The sequence below is a fragment of the Sinocyclocheilus grahami genome, unplaced genomic scaffold, assembly GCF_001515645.1.
Source record: "Sinocyclocheilus grahami isolate Dianchi unplaced genomic scaffold, SAMN03320097.WGS_v1.1 scaffold1783.1, whole genome shotgun sequence".
NCBI classification, from domain to species: Eukaryota; Metazoa; Chordata; class Actinopteri; order Cypriniformes; family Cyprinidae; genus Sinocyclocheilus; species Sinocyclocheilus grahami.
The window spans coordinates 7,621-29,276 of record NW_015506962.1 but is presented as its reverse complement, the minus strand read 5'-3'; the positions used below and the strand labels follow the sequence as shown (position 1 = coordinate 29,276).

The 21,656-nt window shown below is 42.1% G+C and overlaps 2 protein-coding genes and 1 pseudogene across 2 annotated transcripts in view; 1 reads left to right on the top strand and 2 right to left on the bottom strand.

The window, feature by feature from the left end:
* Window positions 1-2,253: 2,253 nt before the first annotated feature.
* Window positions 2,254-14,282, bottom strand: LOC107572629 (poly [ADP-ribose] polymerase 14-like). The gene is made up of 20 exons (XM_016259049.1): window positions 14,276-14,282; window positions 12,017-14,085; window positions 11,865-11,934; window positions 11,374-11,759; window positions 11,224-11,293; window positions 11,004-11,108; window positions 10,608-10,792; window positions 10,494-10,524; window positions 10,237-10,341; window positions 9,942-10,004; window positions 9,584-9,769; window positions 9,204-9,505; window positions 9,000-9,072; window positions 8,800-8,919; window positions 8,592-8,654; window positions 7,875-8,066; window positions 7,158-7,793; window positions 2,889-3,043; window positions 2,765-2,770; window positions 2,254-2,316 (listed from the first exon to the last, which is right to left on the bottom strand). The coding sequence occupies exons 1-20, from the start codon at window positions 14,280-14,282 to the stop codon at window positions 2,254-2,256; spliced, it is 4,887 nt and encodes a 1,628-aa protein (XP_016114535.1).
* Window positions 14,283-14,360: 78 nt separating this feature from the next.
* LOC107572628 (uncharacterized) lies at window positions 14,361-17,612 on the bottom strand (annotated as a pseudogene).
* Window positions 17,613-18,659: 1,047 nt separating this feature from the next.
* LOC107572637 (N-myc-interactor-like) overlaps window positions 18,660-21,656 on the top strand; it is a 5,445-nt gene continuing 2,448 nt past the window's right edge. Inside the window, exons 1-3 of the mRNA XM_016259061.1 lie at window positions 18,660-18,858; window positions 18,979-19,085; window positions 19,184-19,370. Of these exons, the coding sequence (XP_016114547.1) occupies window positions 18,684-18,858; window positions 18,979-19,085; window positions 19,184-19,370 (469 nt within the window). The 5' untranslated portion in view covers window positions 18,660-18,683. The remainder of the gene's footprint in view (window positions 18,859-18,978; window positions 19,086-19,183; window positions 19,371-21,656) is intronic.

The following is a 21,656-nucleotide window of genomic DNA, read 5'->3' as shown; positions in this document are numbered from 1 at the left end:
TCTCTCTCTCACATACACACACACACACACACTCTCTCTCTCTCTCTCACATACACACACTCTCTCTCTCTCTCACACACACACACGCGCACACACACACACACGCGCACTCTCAATGCATAACATTTCAGAAAGCTTGTTGTGGTGATGTAGTCAAATGACGTGTGAATGCTGTGGTGTGATTGGTCCCTGCAGCAGTCCAGCAGTGCTGTGGTGCGCTTGTCTGCGTCCGGAGGCGTCTGGGCGGCGCTGGGGTCACTGCTGTACCCGCTGCTGTCCGTCTGGAGGTTCATCAGCGGATTCCTGTTCAGCAGCGCTCCTCCTGCTCCTGCTCCACCCGCCGCCCAGAACGCATTCGGCTCCAGCTCCGGCGCCGCCGCAGAACCACAGAGGTGCGTCTGTGTGTCTGTGACCTCTCTGTGACTCCAGTTACCTCACATTAAAGGGGTCATGAACTGCCTCTGTTTATTTTGTACTGTTCTCTGAGCTCCACTTATGTTATCAAGATTTTTACATCAAAAAACATCATAATTTAGACATAATGGGCTATTTTCTGTGCTGTTTTTAACCCCCTCATCAGAACGCTCTGTTTGAATAGGCGTGGAGGATAGTAGACTGCTGTGATTGGCTAAGAGTCCGTCTTTTAGTTTCAATGTTTCTGAAAATCCCACGTCGAACTGTGCCTTGTTTTGTAAACGAATCCGCGGTAAAATGAAGTGAACAAAAGACTGAGTTCTTACTGACAGGGTCTGGAACTTCATTAAAAATAAAGTTCATTCACTCTTTCTTAACGCTGGGATCAGAAGGAAGGCAAAGAATCGGAGATATCACGTTATTCACACTCACGTGCTGTGCTGCTAATTAACATTTAGTTCTGTTGTTTTTATATAAAAATAAAAATGATGAACAAGACACTCAAAAGTGCTTGCTATTTAATTCCATATGAAAGGTGTATTTATCATCCATTTTTACTTTAATACAAACATGTATTTTAGATTTTTATAGAAAAATGACAACAATCGCATAACTCGCACAGAGATCGCACTGTCATAGTGTTTGGGAACATAATTTAAATACATAATCGCATGGAACCAGATAAAAAATAAAACATTTTAGAAGAGAACGCAGCATCACGGTTGTCTGGACTAATGAGCATAAAGCTGTGTCTTCAGCCAGTCGTTTCCCATCATGCTTTTGGTCAGCGCAGTCGGTGGAGAGCAATCCGACACAGCCGCCTCGCCTTCGCCAGAGCTTTTTGGCACACGTCAGCGTGACATCAGAGCAAGTCGGACGTAACTCGGACACTTTTCTAACCGGCATGCATCTCGCGGTGATCACCGGTGATCGATTCTGCGCAGATTTTGCTCATCTCAAACAAGCCTAGTGATATTGATCTTCTTCTGCGGAGGCGGTGCTTATCCACACTATTACATCATCGAGTTGAACAATCCACGAGCTGTGGTTTTGGCAGATCGGCTTCAATATAAGCTGCTTTCAGACTAGTTGAGTCACCTTTATACCTTATACTAACAAGAAAGTTTTAAGTTCGGAAAGTTACAGGATGTTTTTATGGTGCAATGACCTCTTACAGTCAGGTCCATATATATTTTGACACGGACAAAATTTGTATTATTTTAGCTGCTGACCAAAACATATTCAAGTTACAGTTATATCATATGAATATGGGCTTAAAGTGCACCCTGTGAGCAAACACAGAGGCTTCACCACAAGCTGCAAACAAGGCCAGATTAGACTTCACCAAAAAACATCTAAAAAGGCCAGAGCACTTCTGGAAAAGCATTCTTTGGACGGCAGAAATTAAGAGCAAGCTGTACCAGAACGACGGGAAGAGTCTGGAGAAGGCTTGGAGCAGCTCCTGATCAAAACACACACATTATCTGTGAAGCATGAGCGGCATGGCTTCAGTGGCTCTGGGTCACTGGTGTTTAGTGAAGATGAGACAGAAGACAGAAGCAGCCGGATGAACTCTGAAGTGTGTAGAGATATACTCTCTGCCCAGATTCAGTCAAACGCAGCAAAGCTGATTGAGCGGCGCTTCATAGTACACATGAACAATGACCCAAAACATACAGCAGAAGCAACCCAGGAGTTTTTGAAGGTAAAAAAGTGAAATATTCTGCAATGGCCGAGTCAATCTCCTGATCTCAGCATGCATTTCACTCGCTGAAGACAACACTAAAGACAGAAAGAGCCACAAACACACAGCAACTGCAGTAAAGACCTGGCAAAGCGTCACAAAGAAGAAACCCAGTCTCTGCTGATGTCCATGAGCTCCAGACGTAAGGCAGTCATTGCCTGCAAAGGATTCGCAACAAAATATCAAAAATGAACATTTTATTTATGATTACATTTATTTGTCCAATTACATTTGAGCACCTGAAAATGGGGGGACTGTGTATAAAAATGGTTGTAAATCCAAAGCATTTGATATCTTTGTGTTCAAGCCCTTGAATTAAAGCTTAAAGCCTGCACTTCAATCACATCTTTGTTGTGATTCTATTCTGGTGGCATACAGAGCTGAAATTCTAAAAATTGTGTGAGTGTCCAAATATATGTGGACCTAACTGTATATGTCAAATAACCATCCAATTAATGCATCATGGGAGAAAAAAAATGCCTGTTTTTCCTCATTAAATATTCTGCTTTTTATGCATTTATCCAAACATTGCATTGAATCTATACATTGTTTGTTTTTAATCAATTTGTGCATTTCCTGATAATTGAACCCATGTTTTTGCTGTACTTTGAGCTGCAAGAATGAATTAAGTCACATTAGGGATGTAGAATGAGTTGTGATTGCCCTTGACTTTAAGTACTGACGCTTGTGTTCTGACGTCTAATGTCTGGTCATGTCTAAGTTATTTTACCTGTTGAACCTGGACGGGCTTCACATCACGGTGTATGCTGGATTTCAGAAAGGCTGTTTCTATGTTCTTGTATTCCACCGTATCTGATTGTAATGTGATTATTTCTAAATCCCGTCCATCCATTTTGGTCCATGTTGGAGGGGGATGAATGATTGCTGAGAAGCAAACAAACAAAGTTACAGGAAGAACAGTTTCTGTCATCATATATCTTCAGACAACTTACTGTCTGTCTGATGCTTACGACATCAGATGGTCAGTGTGGTGCTTTTTCTACCACCCCCTATATGCCTTGAGAACAGATTTGAAGCATTAATGAATGTGAGTGAGGAATCCCCAAGTGTGATTGAACATGGATCTTATCGGCCAGCAGCTAGCACCGCTACTAACAGGCGCTCAAGGTCGAGCACAAGACTGCAAATCAAATCATCATCCATGTGGGGAAGAATGATATTCGGAAAGAGCAGTCAGAACTCCTTAAGGACTTCAGTGAACTCTTTGAAACACTTTGATGACTTAAAGTTCAGTTGTTCATCAGTGGGCCACTCCCAGCAAGAGGAATTAATATGTTTTCACGGTTGCTTGGGCTGAACACATGGCTACAACGATCTTGCAATATAAAAGGAGTCAACGTCATCGACAATTTAAATTTTTTCTGGGGCCATAGACAACTGTTTAAACTGGATGGCCTCCACCCAAACAAACTTGAGTGCAAGAGTGCTAAAGGACAACATCTACTTCTCCCTCCGTCATCCTTCAGTAGTGTGTGCCAAACTACTCAACCTGAATGGCACACACACACCTGGACAGAGTGACGACAGGACTTCATATCAGCTTCCGAGTCATCATGTGGCTGACACATCCCACAAGGACACTGATAACACCACGAAGCCACAACAAGCACTGCTCATGGACACCATCACGGCTGAGCCCTGCCCACAGAGCTCATCACAGACAGACTGTGACGTATCAGAACAGCTCCAAGACTCAGCATCCAAGGACGACTTTCTGGAAAACAGCCAGGGAAGCCAGGACAACATATCACAGCCACCGGAAACGCCAGAGCCACAGCCCATCTCATCAGACGCATTATCCCTCTCTCCAGCATCAATCAGAAGAAATTGCAAAATTTTGGAAGAAATAGTACAGCAGCTTAAATCGTCAACCTGCAATCTTGACACACTTCCCACATATTTTTTCAAAAGTGAGCTTAACTGTTTAGAAGCAGACCTCTTAAAAGTGAAGAACTTTTCCAAAGAAAGAAAATGTGTAAATAAAAGACTACATAATTAATACTAGGGATGTGCGGGTCTAATCCTCTGCCAATGCATTGATGAAATTAACAGTTGGATGTGCCAGAACTGAAGTCATTGCGTTTGGAAACAAAAGATGAAGTTCTCAAGGTGAATGCATACCTTGACTCTAGGGGTCTAACAACTACAAATCAAGTCAGGAATCTTGGTGTGATTCTGGAGACAGACCTTAGTTTCAGTAGTCATGTCAAAGCTGTAACTAAATCAGCATACTATCATCTCAAAAACATTGCAAGAATTAGAGGTTTTGTTTCCAGTCAAGACTTGGAGAAACTTGTTCATGCCTTTATCACCAGCAGGGTGGACTATTGTAATGGTCTCCTCACCGGCCTTCCCAAGAAGACCATTAGACAGCTGCAGCTCATCCAGAACGCTGCTGCCATGATTCTGACTAGAACCAGAAAATCTGAGCATATCACACAAGTCCTCAGGTCCTAACACTGGCTTCCAGTTATTTTTAGGATTGATTTTAAAGTATTATTACTAGTTTATACAGTGGTGGCCAAAATTATTAGAACACTCTGTATATTTAAAAGGTTTCAGTTGTATTTGTTGAATTGGCCATTACAATACAATACCCATAAAACAAACTATTGCCGGAACTACGTGCGATGGTTGGAATCTGCTGGAACATTGAAAATGATGGACTGGCCCCCTTAAAGTCCTGACCTCAACCCCATCAAGCAAAATTGGGGAGAGTTAGAAAATAAACTGGACAGATCTATTGTAGATTCAAAGGAAAGCCTTTGGCTTGAGTTGCAGAAGGCATGGGATAACATTAGTGTTAAAGTTCTCAGGAAATATATTGACACTATGCCAGAGAGATGTGCTACTGTAATTGCTGCAAAAGGTGGACATACCAAATATTAAAGTTAAAAGTGGATAAAAACAGTACAACTCACTTCATCTGATATTTGTTGTGCTCAGCAACCATCTGCATGTTTCATGAACATTATGAAATGACATCATGTTTTGGAGGCAAAAAAGGTCAATATTTTCAGACCTGTCAGGTGTTCCAATAATTTTGGCCACCACTGTAAATCACTCAATGGCCTAGGACAGAGGTGCCCAAACTCGGTCCTGGAGGGCCGGTGTCCTGCAGAGTTTAGCTCCAACCCCAATTAAACACACCTGAACCAGCTAATCAAGCTCTTATAGGCATACTAGAAACTTACCAGCAGGTGTGTTGAGGCAAGTTAGAGCTAAACTCCCAAAAGTTTGGGCACCCCTGGCCTAGGACCTCAATACATTGCAGATATGCTCACTGAATAATAACTTAACAGACCACTCAGATCATTAGGATCAAGTCAAAAATACCAAGGGTTCATTTAGAACAAAGAGAGTCCGCTTATAGCTATTATGCCACCCACAGTTGGAACCAGCTTCCAGAAGAGATCAGATGTGCTAAATCCTGACCTCAACCCCATCAAGCAAAATTGGGGAGAGTTAGAAAATAAACTGGACAGATCTATTGTAGATTCAAAGGAAAGCCTTTGGCTTGAGTTGCAGAAGGCATGGGATAACATTAGTGTTAAAGTTCTCAGGAAATATATTGACACTATGCCAGAGAGATGTGCTACTGTAATTGCTGCAAAAGGTGGACATACCAAATATTAAAGTTAAAAGTGGATAAAAACAGTACAACTCACTTCATCTGATATTTGTTGTGCTCAGCAACCATCTGCATGTTTCATGAACATTATGAAATGACATCATGTTTTGGAGGCAAAAAAGGTCAATATTTTCAGACCTGTCAGGTGTTCCAATAATTTTGGCCACCACTGTAAATCACTCAATGGCCTAGGACAGAGGTGCCCAAACTCAGTCCTGGAGGGCCGGTGTCCTGCAGAGTTTAGCTCCAACCCCAATTAAACACACCTGAACCAGCTAATCAAGCTCTTATAGGCATACTAGAAACTTACCAGCAGGTGTGTTGAGGCAAGTTAGAGCTAAACTCCCAAAAGTTTGGGCACCCCTGGCCTAGGACCTCAATACATTGCAGATATGCTCACTGAATAATAACTTAACAGACCACTCAGATCATTAGGATCAAGTCAAAAATACCAAGGGTTCATTTAGAACAAAGAGAGTCCGCTTATAGCTATTATGCCACCCACAGTTGGAACCAGCTTCCAGAAGAGATCAGATGTGCTAAATCAGTAGCCATGTTTAAATCTAGACTGAAAACACATCTGTTTAGCTGGGCATTTACTGAATGAGCACTGTGCTATGTCCCAACTGATTGCACTGTATTTTATGTATCATTTTCTATTCTTAACTGTTTTAATTCATTTTAAATCAATTTTTAAATCAGTTTAAAATTTAAATTCCTAGACTTTTATTGTAATTATTTTTTATGATTATTTTATTTCCTTTTATGTAAAGCACTTTGATTTACCATTGTGTATGAAATGTGCTATATAAATAAACTCGTCTTGCCTTGCCTTATAACATACAGCTAGAAACCACGTGCAAGTCCTTCTGAGGCAGAACTAGTCACTGGATCAGGGATCTCCAACCCTGCTCCTGAAGTTCAGCTCCAAACCCAATCAAACACACCTGCACCAGCTAATCAAGGTGTTCAGGTTTACTTGATAATTACAGGCAGGTGTGTTGGAGCAGGGGTGGAACTGAAGTCTGCAGGACGGTAGCTCTCCCGGAGCAGGGTTGGGGATCCCTGCACTGGATTTTCCAAAGTTTACAAGGTTAGTGTAAACAATCTATGTTTATTTGAATTGAACGTTACATCAAATCTTAGAAAGATGTGGAGATTTTTGTTTCAATAGCACAAGTCTGAACATTACATTTGTTTTATCTTAGCTATATTTGGGAAATAAATTGTACTTGCTACTTTTGGAAGAACAAAAATCCTTATCACAAGACTCTCCACACTGATGCTTCTGATTCTCATGAAAAACCTTTGGATTTGTTGTAGACTGTGGTCCATGACAACTCATACCCGTATCAGAATCTCCCAGCAGAGTCCTCTTGATCCTGCAAGACTCCCGCTTGCTGTTTGTGACCTCCATCTGGTTGAAGTCCACCGTGTAGGTCTCGCCGTTCTCCTGGTACTGGAAGCTCTTCTCTTTGCGGTAGATGGTGAGCTCTATGTCATAGCTGATGCCGGGCTCCAGTGACTCCCAGCGGTCTCCTCTAGCCACCTCCCAGCACAGTGTCTCCCGCAGACACTTCACCTCACCTTCACGCATCTCTCGTTCTCGCACTGCCTGGATGAAGCTGTTTATCTTCAGCACAGCATCTAAGACGTCGTCTCTCTTCCCTGATACTGTTAACTTACCCGAACTGGCCACCAGAACGCTGATTTGATTGGCTCGGCTGAGGGTCATGATGGCCTTCTTGTCCGTTTCAGGAAGGTCTGTGATGTGGCTAAACTGGACGTCTATACTGAAGCACTCCTGCTTGCCCAGCTCGTCCAGGAGATTCTTGACCTTGGTGAGGTTTGTAGGGGACGTCCTGTAAATGTTAATGGCCATAACCGGGAACGATACAGCGGCCGTTTCTTTGGCTAGACAAATAGCTGGTCGCTGTGTCAGCACAGGGATCACCGATTGCTGGAGGGGTTTGACCTGACGCACTGTTCAGGAAACACAAGTTAAAGTAACCGGGTTAGTTCCAGCTCATTCTTCACACTGTACATTCATGCACTGAAACATACCAGAAGCATTTTGAAAAATCTTCTTGCACTTCTTGATAGCTTCCTGAAAGTCTGGCAGCAGTTTCGCTTGGAAGATCACAAGGTGGACGCGCTTCAGGTGTTTCGGTGAGTCCTTCATAAAGTTAGTCAGAGCTTCTGTCATTGCATTGGCAACTCCTGCAGCAGCCAAGTTTCCTGCTCCTGAAGGACATTAAGCATTTTAGGATCATCCAGATACCTTTGCTTGGCTTTGCTTATCTGTATTTCTGAATGGACTAAATTGCCTGCTCCAAGAGCTTGGAATGAAACCGACTGAATCTTATTTTCTTCGCACATCCTCAGAACTTTGTACATGGAACTGCTGATGCCTTTCTCATTGGTCTGCCCAACCATATGAATGATGTGTTTGATATTTGAAAGATTTCCAGCTTTGGTCAGGCGCTTTAATCAGGAGAGAATGAATGAGCAATTATTCTGTTGTAGCAGGAGAGTCCAGTTCTGCTCCTGGAGGCTCACTGCCCTGCAGAATTTATCCCCAGCCTCAACTAAACACACCTGAACCAAGGTAATCAAAGGTTGTCAGGATTACTAGAATCTTCTGGACAGGTATTTTGGGACAAGTTGGAGCTAAACTCTGCAGGATATTGGCCCTCCAGGACCAGGATTGAACACCGTCGTGTTAGAAGTTCATCAGAAATGCCTATATTTATGATTATTGACTGAAGCTGAAGGTTGTACCTTTTGATTTCCACTCGTTCACCACCGTTTGTCCTGATGCTTTGAGAATGGCTCCTGATACACCTGCACATAAGGACATACACTAGATCTGAGCACCACTTCCAATTAGTTATTCAGCTGCCACTCTTCCTGTGTCATGTTAGGGTTAGGAAAATGTCTGGAAAATAACAGTTCATCAGATTCAGAGCGATATCAAAAGCAAACTCACCCGTGTTGAAATCGAGGCTTGTCGTCGTGCTGTTTACAATGGCCTCGACAGTCTCTTTGGTGATGTCTCCGCTAAACACCCTGACTTTAACCGGGCCCATCATTACCTCCACTGGGTTTGCTGGTGAAATGTAAACATTTTAGCAAATTTCAAAGACCTATAACAGCATATTTTCAAAAGGTCATCAAATGCTGCATTACCGTTGGCTCCTTTGTCAGACGAGGAGCTTTCTTCTGTTGAGCTGTAATCCTCCCACTCATCATCTTCACTGTCCTAGTTGTGCGTTGATGTTAATTAAATGTTGAAGTGCAAAAGCATTTACATTTGATATATCAGAAATCTTTTCAAGTGTCCTTCAATTCTGAATGATCAACTCTATTCAGAACTGGGTTAAGGTTCTCTACCTGTGTATTCGCAATCCATGTTTTGAGACCTTTCTGAAACTCTTGTAGGACGTTGTCCCGGTCAATCACAAAGTAGATGAGCTTGATCACAGTCGAGATGTTTTGAGCCAGATGATCTTCAAAGCCCTGCAGCATCGCACCGATGGCATCCTCACCTTTAACAAAAGCCGTCAGACGGAGTGAGACACAACCTAGGACGTTGTCCCGGTCAATCACAATGTAGATGAGCTTGATCACAGTCGAGATGTTTTGAGCCAGATGATCTTCAAAGCCCTGCAGCATCGCACCGATGGCATCCTCACCTTTAACAAAAGCCGTCAGACGGAGTGAGACACAACCACACATGATGACCAACACATGCCACATTCAATGCCATCATAAATCCATACCAGTGCCCACGGCAGGGAAGGAGACCGTGGTGATCTGCTTCTCCTCACAGAGCTCCAGAACATTCTTCACGCGGGATCTCACCTCTGCCGCCGAGTGCGGACCGACCATGTGAATGATGAAGTCGCAATGCAGGTTTCTGCCGCTGGTCACGGCTGCAATGTCATTCTGCAACGGACCTTCAGGACGGAATTTGTTTAAAGAGAGAAATTTGTTTACCAGTCCTTGACATTCAGTGTCAGTGCAGCCTCGTGTCTATGGCCAAATCGTAGCCGTGCTGATATCCAGAACATCTCTTGCTCTTGCAATTTTTAGTTAACAAGGTTTCAGTATTTGGTGTAATGTTCTCACCGTGCTTTTGGCACTCCTGCTCCACAGACGCTCCAGCCGCTTTAAATATGGCACCCGACACGCCTGAAGGACAAGGATACTTTTGAGATTGTCAAGGTGGGACACACTGAACTGGTCACACTTTAAAATTGCCACAAACACACACTGTTGTGTTTCGGTGTAGATCCATGGCTTATTTTAAAGCAGTGGTTCCCAACCCTGGGGGCTCCAGGAACATGTTTGGCAACTACTTTTTTAGAGTAACTGATGTGTTGATATAAAAGTGTCCAGCTTGTGTGTTTTAAGTCTTGCAGACCTCCTCTCAGGCTCATGTCCATGTTGGTGGTGTTTACGATCCCGCGGACCGTTTCATTAGTGATGTCACCTTTCTTTACCTCGATTCTGATGCTTCCAATTTTGACTATGGAAGATGAGAGAGATTTCAAATGTAAACACTTAATATTCACACCTGGAAATATCAGAACGAAGACCTGAAAAGAGGTTTATGATGTATTTGAAAAACTAGAGCATATTTATTTGTGGTTCAGCATGGAAAGGTAGAGCTGTCAGAACCTTGATTTTCAGGCATCTTGCCGGATGCAGGCTGAAGAAAAACCAATGTAACAAAATTAAAACCTTAAAAAAAAAAAAATCTGGACATTATTATGTTATATCATCAGCATTAACCTTATTCCATGCTTTAAAATGGTCACGAAAGTCATCAAAGGTCTTCTGTTCAAATGCCACTATAGTGATGCTCCGGAGGCAGGATGAGTTCGGCTCCTTAAGATGTTTCTCGAGTGCTGTGAAGATGGCTTTGATCGATTCTTTCGGGGCAAAGCCACCACGTCCTGCAGAGAGCAAGATTATCACTCAGGGCTTGATACTTCCTCACAGCGCTTTGAGAGAATATTTTTAAATGTCAGAAACTCCTGACCACGTCTCCGTGTCAGGAGAATTTACAGTAAATATAATAATAATAATACCTTCAAGCTATTCAACGTTCTACATGCTTTAGCATGAAAGGTAAAAGTATAGTGATTTGAGTCAGTTTAGTATTGATGCTGCAGTAAAGAAACTTACCAGTGTTAAGATCTAAACTTTTGTTGGTTGAATTCACTATAACATCCACCGTCTCTTTGGTGATATCACCCTCTTTCAGGCATATTGGCACACCATTGATCAGCACTGAGTGAATTCCCAGTCATGCGAAAACAAAAGTACATAAGCGACTTCAGATGAGGTCTAGGAAACATGGTGACCAGAAGTAGTGAAATTACAAAAGCAGGTATATACAAAATACCTCTCGTGTCTGATCCGTGTTTTAGCTTCAAGGATTGTAGGGGAACCGTTGTAGATGTGTCAGGAAATCCCTGTTAAGAAATTAAACGGGTGATGGTTAAGAAAACATGCTAAACACTGTTAATAAACGTTTGCATAGGAGGGATCATACTAGTTCCTGGATCAGAGCATTGTACTCCTCAACGATCTTCTCGTCTGATTCCACTATACTGATGCGTCTGATGTTTTTAGGAGAATTCTGACGGTCGCTGCAGAACTGCAGTACAGCGGCTCGGAGTGCCACGCAGCTGTCTTTGACAGAGAAGCCGAAGCTTTCACAACCGACTGCTGGGAGTGCAATCGAGGCGCATCCTTTTCCTTCAGCTTTCAGGAGACTGTTATACACGGCTGACTGAAGGTAGTGAGAGTCCAGCCTCTGTTCTTTCTGAGGCAACACGGCATAAATGAGCGTCCCGGTGTTGAGTTTCCCAGCATCACTGAGCACCACGTCTCCAGGCAGAAGACTCTGCTGTTGCTTCTGCTGAGTTTTACACACCTCTGAAAGAAAAGTACATAAGCAACTTCTAACCCTTCAGATGAAGTTTAGGAAACATGGTGACCACTTGCAGTGAAATTACTATAGCAGGTAAATCTGCACAGTACCTCTCGTGTCTGATCCGTGTTTTAGCTTCAAGGATTGTAGGGGAACCGTTGTAGATGTGTCAGGAAATCCCTGTTAAGAAATTAAACGGGTGATGGTTAAGAAAACATGCTAAACACTGTTAATAAACGTTTGCATATAAGAGGGATCATACTAGTTCCTGGATCAGAGTGTTGTACTCCTCAACGATCTCCTCGTCTGAATCCACTATACTGATGCATCTGATGTTTTTAGGAGAATTCTGACGGTCGCTGCAGAACTGCAGTACAGCGGCTCGGAGTGCCACGCAGCTGTCTTTGACAGAGAAGCCGAAGCTTTCACAACCGACTGCTGGGAGTGCCATCGAGGCGCATCCTTTTCCTTCAGCTTTCAGGAGACTGTTATACACGGCTGACTGAAGGTAGTGAGAGTCCAGCCTCTGTCCTTTCTGAGGCAACACGGCGTAAATGAGCGTCCCGGTGTTGAGTTTCCCAGCATCACTGAGCACCACGTCTCCAGGCAGAAGACTCTGCTGTTGCTTCTGCTGAGTTTTACACACCTCTGAAATCTCGTCTCCTCCGAACTGGAGAAAGCACTGAGCCACAGGGTTACTGAAAGCTAGATTGGCATTCATTGGACAGGTCAAAGCGTCGGCTGTGAAATGGTGCAGGTCTCCTTCTGCGATACTCAGAGTCATGAAGTTGCCTATTTTGTGTGTGAAGCTCTTTGGAGGGCTGGATTTGACCACATGCTCTTGTGATAAATACAGACTGCACTGCATCTCCTCAGCTTTGGTCTTCACGTTGGCTTCATGTTTCTCCAGAAACTTTGCTTCTCCTGCTTTGCTATATTTATGGCTCTCCATAAGAATGGATGAGCTCTGCTGCTGTACGACACGCACCGCGTCTTTGATATTGTCTTTAGCTGCTGTGATCTTCAGACAAGGGCAGTTTGATGTTCTGTAAGCGAGTACCGTCGAGCCGAGGCTCTTGAGTTCTGGGAGCTCGGACAGATTCAGGCAGGACTCCACAAATTCAGCTTCTCGCACAGATTTCAGAGGGACGTTCTCAGTTGTCGGTTCCTTGTTGTCCAGATATCTCTTCACTTTTCCGGTAACATCTGCAACTGCACTGGAAAACCCACATATTATAACCTCATTATTTGATTGTGCGATCCTGATGTCGTGAGCTTTCTGGAACGATTCTATGTCATCTTGAAGATTCCTGAGAAAGTGTGTCCACGTGTCACCGGTCTGATTGGGAGAAAGCTGTATAACCTGCTCTTTGAGAATCTCTCTTATTTTGTCTTCAGCTCTCTTCAGGTTTTCTTTCTCAACTAAGATACCAAAAAAATCCTGTCGCTTTAAAAGTCTAGCTGGAATGTGGCTTGGGAGAAAATAGTCTTGCTCAAACTTTTCAAGATCCAGAGACTTCAGAAAGTGACTCAGATGTGAAGAAAGCTTCAGCTGGTGCTTGACGATGTTCTTCTGCGCTTGCTTGATGAGCATCTCCACTGAATGTACTTGATCTTTCAGACCTCTGAGGGAGATGATGTGCTGCTTCTCATCATGTGATAAACTCACCTGCCCTAATCTGGACTCCACACGCTCTTTTATTAAATCAAACGTCTCTCTGCAGTCTAGTTGGATGTCCACCTCGGCTGTGTTTCTTTCCACTTCCACCTCAGCAGCAGTGTTCTTCAGGAGCGTCGTGATCTTGTCTGACAGGACCTTCACCTCCTCTTTCACTCCAGCAATCACAGCTTTAGAGTGGAGCTCCCTGTAGGAGAGCGCCGTGTCGAGCGTGATGAGACAGTTACAGTCGTTCTCCGCTCTGGTCCAGACGTCCTTCTCCGCCGGCAGCTCTGCTGTGTCATATCTGCTCAGAAACGACTCTGCTTCTCTCATTGTCTTGGACTCCCACGTGGGAGCGATCTGCAGCGCAGCCAGCGACTCTTTGTTGACGTCCATCTCCAGAATCAGTTCATTTGCTGCGGCGGAGCTGTCAATAAGCACTTTGGCGTGAAGCAGTTTGGCCTCGTTCTCCAGTTGTTTTCTGCATCGCTCATTGGTTTCAAAGAAACGGAGCAGCTCTTCACTGACAGGAACGTTCACTTTCGTGGATATTTTATCAGTCAGGGTTGGTTTTTCTCCAGTTAAAGCCTTTTGTAAACTTGAGTAGAACAGTGAAGCGTGAACTTCTGTGCCGCAAACATTGTGTGTTTGTTCCACCACTGCATGCGCATCTATTACAATAGAAAAGACGGGTTACATTTTCAAATAAATTTTGTTCTGTATATTTTAGCCCTTGTGCTGTTTTGAAAACCCTTCACCTAATTTGGTGTTTTCAGTCAAAAATGACTGGCCTTATAAATTGCTTCTAAATCTCTCATTATATTATATTATCGCCAAATCTTGAATTTCGGGTACGTTTACACGACATCGATGTTCTAAAAATTTATATGTTTTTCCTTTCATTTTTTTGCGTACTGATGACAACATTGTCAAAAACGATCCCCGTTCACACTGATCTGCAAAAACGTCTTTTTATGCTGTATTATTCATGCCAGGCCAGTAGCTGATGTCACGTACATACATGCGAACACACACGTACCTATAGACTGAACACGTGATACACATGCGCAGGTCACCCTTTTCACAAATTCTTTCACAAATTTTGTAGTTTACACAGTTTGCATTATCAGGTCCCCAAAACACTGTTGTCGTGTAAATGTCCAAAATGCATAAAAAGCTTACAGTTTTTAATTGAAACGGTGTTGTGTAAATGCCCCTTTCATCTTTTTATCAGCTTGTTTTCTTTCAATTAGCACAGGTTTTGTGTTTCTTTTTGGAACCAACAGATTGCAGGCCTCATTGATCTGAGTCTTGCTGATTCATCTGGCCAGAGGAGAACTGAGCCTGGTTTCTCCCAAGGTTTTTCTCCATTCTGTCACCGATGGAGTTCTGGTTCCTCTGGCTTGCTTAGTTGGGGACACTTCATATCCAGCGATCTCGTGGACTTGATTGCACAGATACTATTTAAACTGAACTGAGCTGGATGATCACATCACTGAACTCAATGATGAACTGCCTTTAACTGAACATTGAGTGTTTACTATTGTCCTTCTGCATTATCGACACACTATTTTCCTAATTAATGCTGTAAAGCTGCTTTGACACAATCTGTATTGTTAAAAGCGCTGTATAAATAAAGGTGACTTGACTTTTTGAGTGAAAAAAGCAGTAACTGGATAATTTTGGCATGCACAGTGCATGTGCTCTCAGTTCATTTGCTGCGGCGGAGCTGTCAATAAGCACTTTGGCGTGAAGCAGTTTGGCCTCGTTCTCCAGTTGTTTTCTGCATCGCTCATTGGTTTCAAAGAAACGGAGCAGCTCTTCACTGACAGGAACGTTCACTTTTGTGGATATTTTATCAGTCAGGGTTGGTTTTTCTCCAGTTAAAGCCTTTTGTAAACTGGAGTAGAACAGCAAAGCGTGAACTTCTGTGCCGCAAACATTGTGTGTTTGTTCCACCACTGCATGCGCATCTATTACAATAGAAAAGACGGGTTACATTTTCAAATAAATTTTGTTCTGTATATTTTAGCCCTTGTGCTGTTTTGAAAACCCTTCACCTAATTTGGTGTTTTCAGTCAAAAATGACTGGCCTTATAAATTGCTTCTAAATCTCTCATTATATTATATTATCGCCAAATCTTGAATTTCGGGTACGTTTACACGACATCGATGTTCTAAAAATTTATATGTTTTTCCTTTCATTTTTTTGCGTACTGATGACAACATTGTCAAAAACGATCCCCGTTCACACTGATCTGCAAAAACGTCTTTTTATGCTGTATTATTCATGCCAGGCCAGTAGCTGATGTCACGTACATACATGCGAACACACACGTACCTATAGACTGAACACGTGATACACATGCGCAGGTCACCCTTTTCACAAATTCTTTCACAAATTTTGTAGTTTACACAGTTTGCATTATCAGGTCCCCAAAACACTGTTGTCGTGTAAATGTCCAAAATGCATAAAAAGCTTACAGTTTTTAATTGAAACGGTGTTGTGTAAATGCCCCTTTCATCTTTTTATCAGCTTGTTTTCTTTCAATTAGCACAGGTTTTGTGTTTCTTTTTGGAACCAACAGATTGCAGGCCTCATTGATCTGAGTCTTGCTGATTCATCTGGCCAGAGGAGAACTGAGCCTGGTTTCTCCCAAGGTTTTTCTCCATTCTGTCACCGATGGAGTTCTGGTTCCTCTGGCTTGCTTAGTTGGGGACACTTCATATCCAGCGATCTCGTGGACTTGATTGCAGACACTATTTAAACTGAACTGAGCTGGATGATCACATCACTGAACTCAATGATGAACTGCCTTTAACTGAACATTGAGTGTTTACTATTGTCCTTCTGCATTATCGACACACTATTTTCCTAATTAATGCTGTAAAGCTGCTTTGACACAATCTGTATTGTTAAAAGCGCTGTATAAATAAAGGTGACTTGACTTTTTGAGTGAAAAAAGCAGTAACTGGATAATTTTGGCATGCACAGTGCATGTGCTCCGATCAATGAGGCCTACGATTGGTCGGTTCCAAAAATAAATGGAAAACCTGTGCTCACTGAAAGATAACAAGTTGACAAAAAGATTGAATCCAAGTTTTGGTAATAATTTAGCATAATGAGATTTATTTTCATGGAAAAAGAAAATCCTCTCTAGGTCAAAATGACTGGAACTCAATATGAAGGTTAAATTACTGTTGCACAGTATTATTAGTTATCTGAAACTTATTTTTAGATCTAATCTTCTCTCCTCTTCTGTTTGTGCTGAATCTAAATCTAAATGTTTCATCTTTGCAAACGATCTGAAAAGCTACCGTCACAGTTTCCGAAGGTGATGGCCGCGCTCTTTCGTCTGTTGATCCAGATGAAGGACTGGACGTCTCCTCCTCCGCTCCTCTTCTTGTTGCTGAAGTAAAGAGTGAGAACATCTTCAGTGAGCTTCTCCAAGTCTCCCTGGACCAGAACCGAGTCCGTCCGCTCCGCACGGGTCACTCCGATGTCTCGACCCTGCAGCTGCCTCCAGGTGCATTTCCGTAGAAATGACGTCACATCTGATGATAAAACCAGAAGGAAAGTGGACCATGCATTGAGTGTGTTCATTTTCCTCAATTCAGTCTTAGTGTTTATTTGAATGGTTGACCACAGCAGTCGTTAATGATCACAACTGATCAGATTCTTGAAGCATTACTTTTCACGTAATACTTTTTGATATACAGGATTTGATTAGTCCGTGTAGATAGATAGAGAAAATAAAATGTAAAAGGTCGTTCTCAGGCCCAAAACACAGCAGAGCGGCCACCCAGAGCTTCCAAACCCACCGATATCGTGTTTGAAGCTGACAACGATCCTATCTTAACCCTAATCCTCCTCAAGCGTCTCCCAGGTGTGCTCTGTGGTCTTGCTACAGCTGCCGATGAACACTGAGATCATCCTGCAGTCTGTGGCTCCATCAAAGCCAGTCAAGATGAAGCGGCGCGGTCCAGCTGCTCTCCCAGACCTCCTGCTTTATACACTGCTGTTATACCAAACCCATGCTCTTTCTGGCCCAAAATCTGCTCTAAATCTGAGAAAAGGGTCAATATTATTAGATTTGACCTTTCTGATCTCCAAGATGGAGTAAAGTTGATTTCATCATGGTTTGCTTTTATTTTTCCCAGTTGAGTGTGCGTTATGTAATGATTTGGCCTGCATCATGTGTAAGTGTTGCACAGAAATAGACTTGCTAAACCAGTTTGCTGTGTGGGCAAGATGAGAACTTGGGTGAGGTTTGTCCAAGAAGTTGCTATATTTGTCTCTAAACTTTTGAAGAAAGTCTCGGGGAAGTCGCTAAATCTAGCTACAAAGTATTAAAACCAACACACAAAAGCTATCTTATAAAAGCCCCATAACACGTCTCCACTCGCAGATGATCCGGATCACTTCTGAAGGGGTTTCAGCGCAATCTGACTCCGGTAGCCTACTTTCACTTTCGCTTCAGCTCGATACCAGTCGAGATCAGGAAGCTGGGAGGGCAACAGTAAGAGGAGAAGACCTCTCTCCGATCACTTACTCATTCCGCAAGCATTTAGTGGTTTGATTCGGGATTTATCCGAGTTCACACTCACTTCGGATTCTCTCGGTCTCGGGTGAATCATGTCCGACGCCGATGAAACTCCAGCCGTGGGCGAGGTACGTGTTTACAGCAGCAGGTACACACGCTTTGGAGATGCCCAGGTGAATTCTGTTTAATGTTTCATCGCTGCTTCTTTCTTTGGTGAACACCTTGTGTGTGTGTTCGTGTGTGAATCCAACAGCTTCGAGCGGACGCGAGCGACACTGCGGCGGAAATCCAGAAATACAAGGTGAAGAACTCTTCTGCATCACGGAGGGCCAGTTAGTTTGGCATTCATTAGACTTTCGGGTTTTCTGCCAATTAAACTGTTTGCAGCTTTTATGTTTCGAGCCCAAACTAACTCAGATAGACATAAACATGTGCCCTTTATGTTGCACAAGGCTTGGTTTTCCAGATTATGCCTTTACTGTTTTTATATACAGTACTGAAACCATATCTGTCATGTTTTATATACTGTACCCACTTAAATATTAATTAATATAAGTGGGTACAGTATATAAAATGTTTGAAAAATATGGTTTCAGTGCTATATATAAAAACAGTAAAGGCATAATCTGGAAAACCAAGCCTTGTGCATCATAGGGAATAATATTCTGAATATGTTACAGTTGGTTTGATAAAATCTGAGCTGTAACGGAGTAATAACTCTCAAAATGCTCTGTGAAATGCAGATAGAAGCCAGAATCCCAGTGAAAACAGTGAAGTTTGCTCGTGTGCTGGAGAGTGAGGAGGCCGAAGATCAGGTGGAGTCTAAGTTCACCGTCACACAAACATCTTCGTTTCTGCTGAAGAGTGGCCAGGCGCTCATCACCTTTGAGGAGGAGAAGGGTATGGATGCAGATCTAACGGAGTCATGCACTGCAGGAGTCTTTACGCTTCCGTGTTTAGGAAGACGTCTGTTTTTGTCAGGTTTAATCGCATTGATGTTTCTCGTAATGTGTCTTTCAGTGGCGGAGCAGATCCTCCGACTGGCCAAGTGCTCGGTGGCCTGTGACAGAGCCAAGATGGACGTGAAGCCGTACGCTTTATCTCTGGATCCCTCCGTGAAGTTTGAGGTGGAGCCATCCGAGAAGCTTCTTCTCTACTGTGTCCAGAGTAATGTGCTGTCTGTCGACGTGAGCCGCTGTTAATCGCTGTACTTCTGCTCGTTCAGGTTCATATCCAGGTGTCAAAGAAGAGCGTCAGGTTCTGTAACGCCCCGCCCACTTTACCTGAGGAGCGAATGAGAGACCGGCTGGAGCTGTCGTTCTCCAGAGCGAGTCGCGGCGGAGGGGAAGTGGAGAAGCTGGAGTACCACAAGGATACGGGCTCGGGCCGCGTCACTTTCCTCAGCACCGGAGGTGTGTCTGTGTGCAGTGTCTGTGCTCTTAATGTGTGTTTCCTGAAAGCTCTCAGTTCATCATGGTCTTAGGTTTATTATAATTCACTTTAGGTTTTTCAGATCGATTGTTCAAAGCTTTTACTGTCATATGCATAGAAATTAGATTAATTTGAATGAACACCTCTGTTCATCAACAGCTGCTCGCATTAAATTCAAGGCATTAGTGTTTGCCTACAAAACCAGCACTGGCTCTGCAGCCATTTACCTAAATTCATTACTTCAGAGTTATGTGCCTCTAGAAGCTTGCGTTCTGCAAGTGGACGTCGCTTTATTGTTCATCACAAAGAGGCACAAAATCACTTTCACAGACTTCTACATCAACTGTTCCCTCCTGGTGGAGTGACCTGCCCAACTCAATCCCAGCAGCTGAGTGCTTAGCTGTCATCAAGAAACGACTAAAAACACATCTGTTCCATCTTTATTTGACCCTCTAACTCTAGCACTCTCTATTCTAATTCTATTCTTTATATAAAAAAACTTGCCCCTTTTAGACTTGCAAAAAAATAAAAAATAACACTAGCTTCTCTTCTTTTTATTCTTTTTGTATTATATTTGTTTTATTTTTATTTATTATGCAATTAACAAAAAGCAAAAAAGGTCTCTAACTCTAGCTTGCTCTATTCTTTTTCTATTCTATCTGTTTTCTGTTTATTTATTATATAAATAAAAATACCTTGCTATGTGTGCTGCGTTAAGCTAACTGAGACTTGTCATAGCACTTGCGTATCATTGCTCTTTTGCTGGTTTGGATTGCTTCTGTTGTCCTCGTTTGTAAGTCGCTTTGGATAAAAGCATCTGCTAAATGACTAAATGTAAATATGCACATTTCCCAGCACAATTCAATTCTTAATAGGGATGGGCGATAGCACTTAATTTGTTTTCGATGCGATACGATACTTTTAAAGGGCAGTATCGTCGATATCGATACGATACTTCTAAACTGAACTTTTAAATCATGACGTTTATTAAATTATTAAATTACTAAGAGTAAAATGGGTAATAATGCCCACTTAACTTTATATTTGAAACGCATTTTAACATTCAATATGCCTTAATTGCTACTTATTAGGTTGTATTTTTATTTACACATGGTTAAATATTGTTTACTGTTATGATAACCATGGAAATCTACAAATACTATAGTTAAACTTTGGTCACTTTAGTAAAACCATGGTTTATTTTCATAAGGAACTGCAGTGAAAGGCTGTTGCACGCATAAAATGCAACCTTTTTATTCTGACCGTGTATGATTTATATTAACATTACAGAAAAGAACATGATCAATATGAACTTTTAATGTTTAATTTAAATAAATATAATTGCACAAACTATGTAGGCTACAATTTCAATTATTTTATTGTGAAATAACTCAAACACACATGTGTTTTCTGTCCGCTCATGAGCATTATTCTGGGCTGCCGTTCCCAAAAGCATCAGTGCTTTCTTATGACACTTTTTGGGAAAGGCAGCCATGTTTGAAAAAAAATCACTGGTAAATAAAACACACCTTGGTATCGATATTTTTTTTTATTTCAGTAGCCAGTTGATACTTTCGATACTTGCATCAGTATGCATATATATCGATACTTCAGGACACTTACTTCAAATTTAAGGCCATAAAAAGTCTTCAATTGTACAAGAAAGTCTCAATTATGATTTCAAGAGGTCTTAAATTTGGGGACAGAAAGACCAGAATTGCGATACGGCTGAATGTGACGATTAAACTTCAAAAGGCTATGATTTGATTGAATAAATATGAGCGCTGCGCTGCTTTGTGTACAGTACTGTCGTTACCAGGAAAACTGTTATATTTCTGCCGTTCCGAAAGCGCAGAGAATGAATCTGCATTTTCAATAAACCCATCTGCTGATTTTGTTCAGACCGATGTGAGAATCCACTCATGGATCAAACACGCAGAGCTGTAAATATGAGCTGGTGGAGCGACAAGAGGATCATGCATTATAAAAATCTAAACAGTAAAATGTATTTATATGTTGTTTAATTATTATAATAATTTATTGATGATAATCGTTTAAATTAAAATAATAATTAATACTTTTGATTTTCTTAAAAATGGTTTAAAGGCTGAAATGTGAAGTGTATTGTTTTATAAAACATTTTGTTTTTGTGAAAACTTGTATCTGAACTGTAAATCATGCTTACAGTCATTTTACAGTTTAATGTTACTATAGACGTTACCTTACCCCACTCATAAGGTGTTAATTTTATTTGTGCAGGTCTTAAA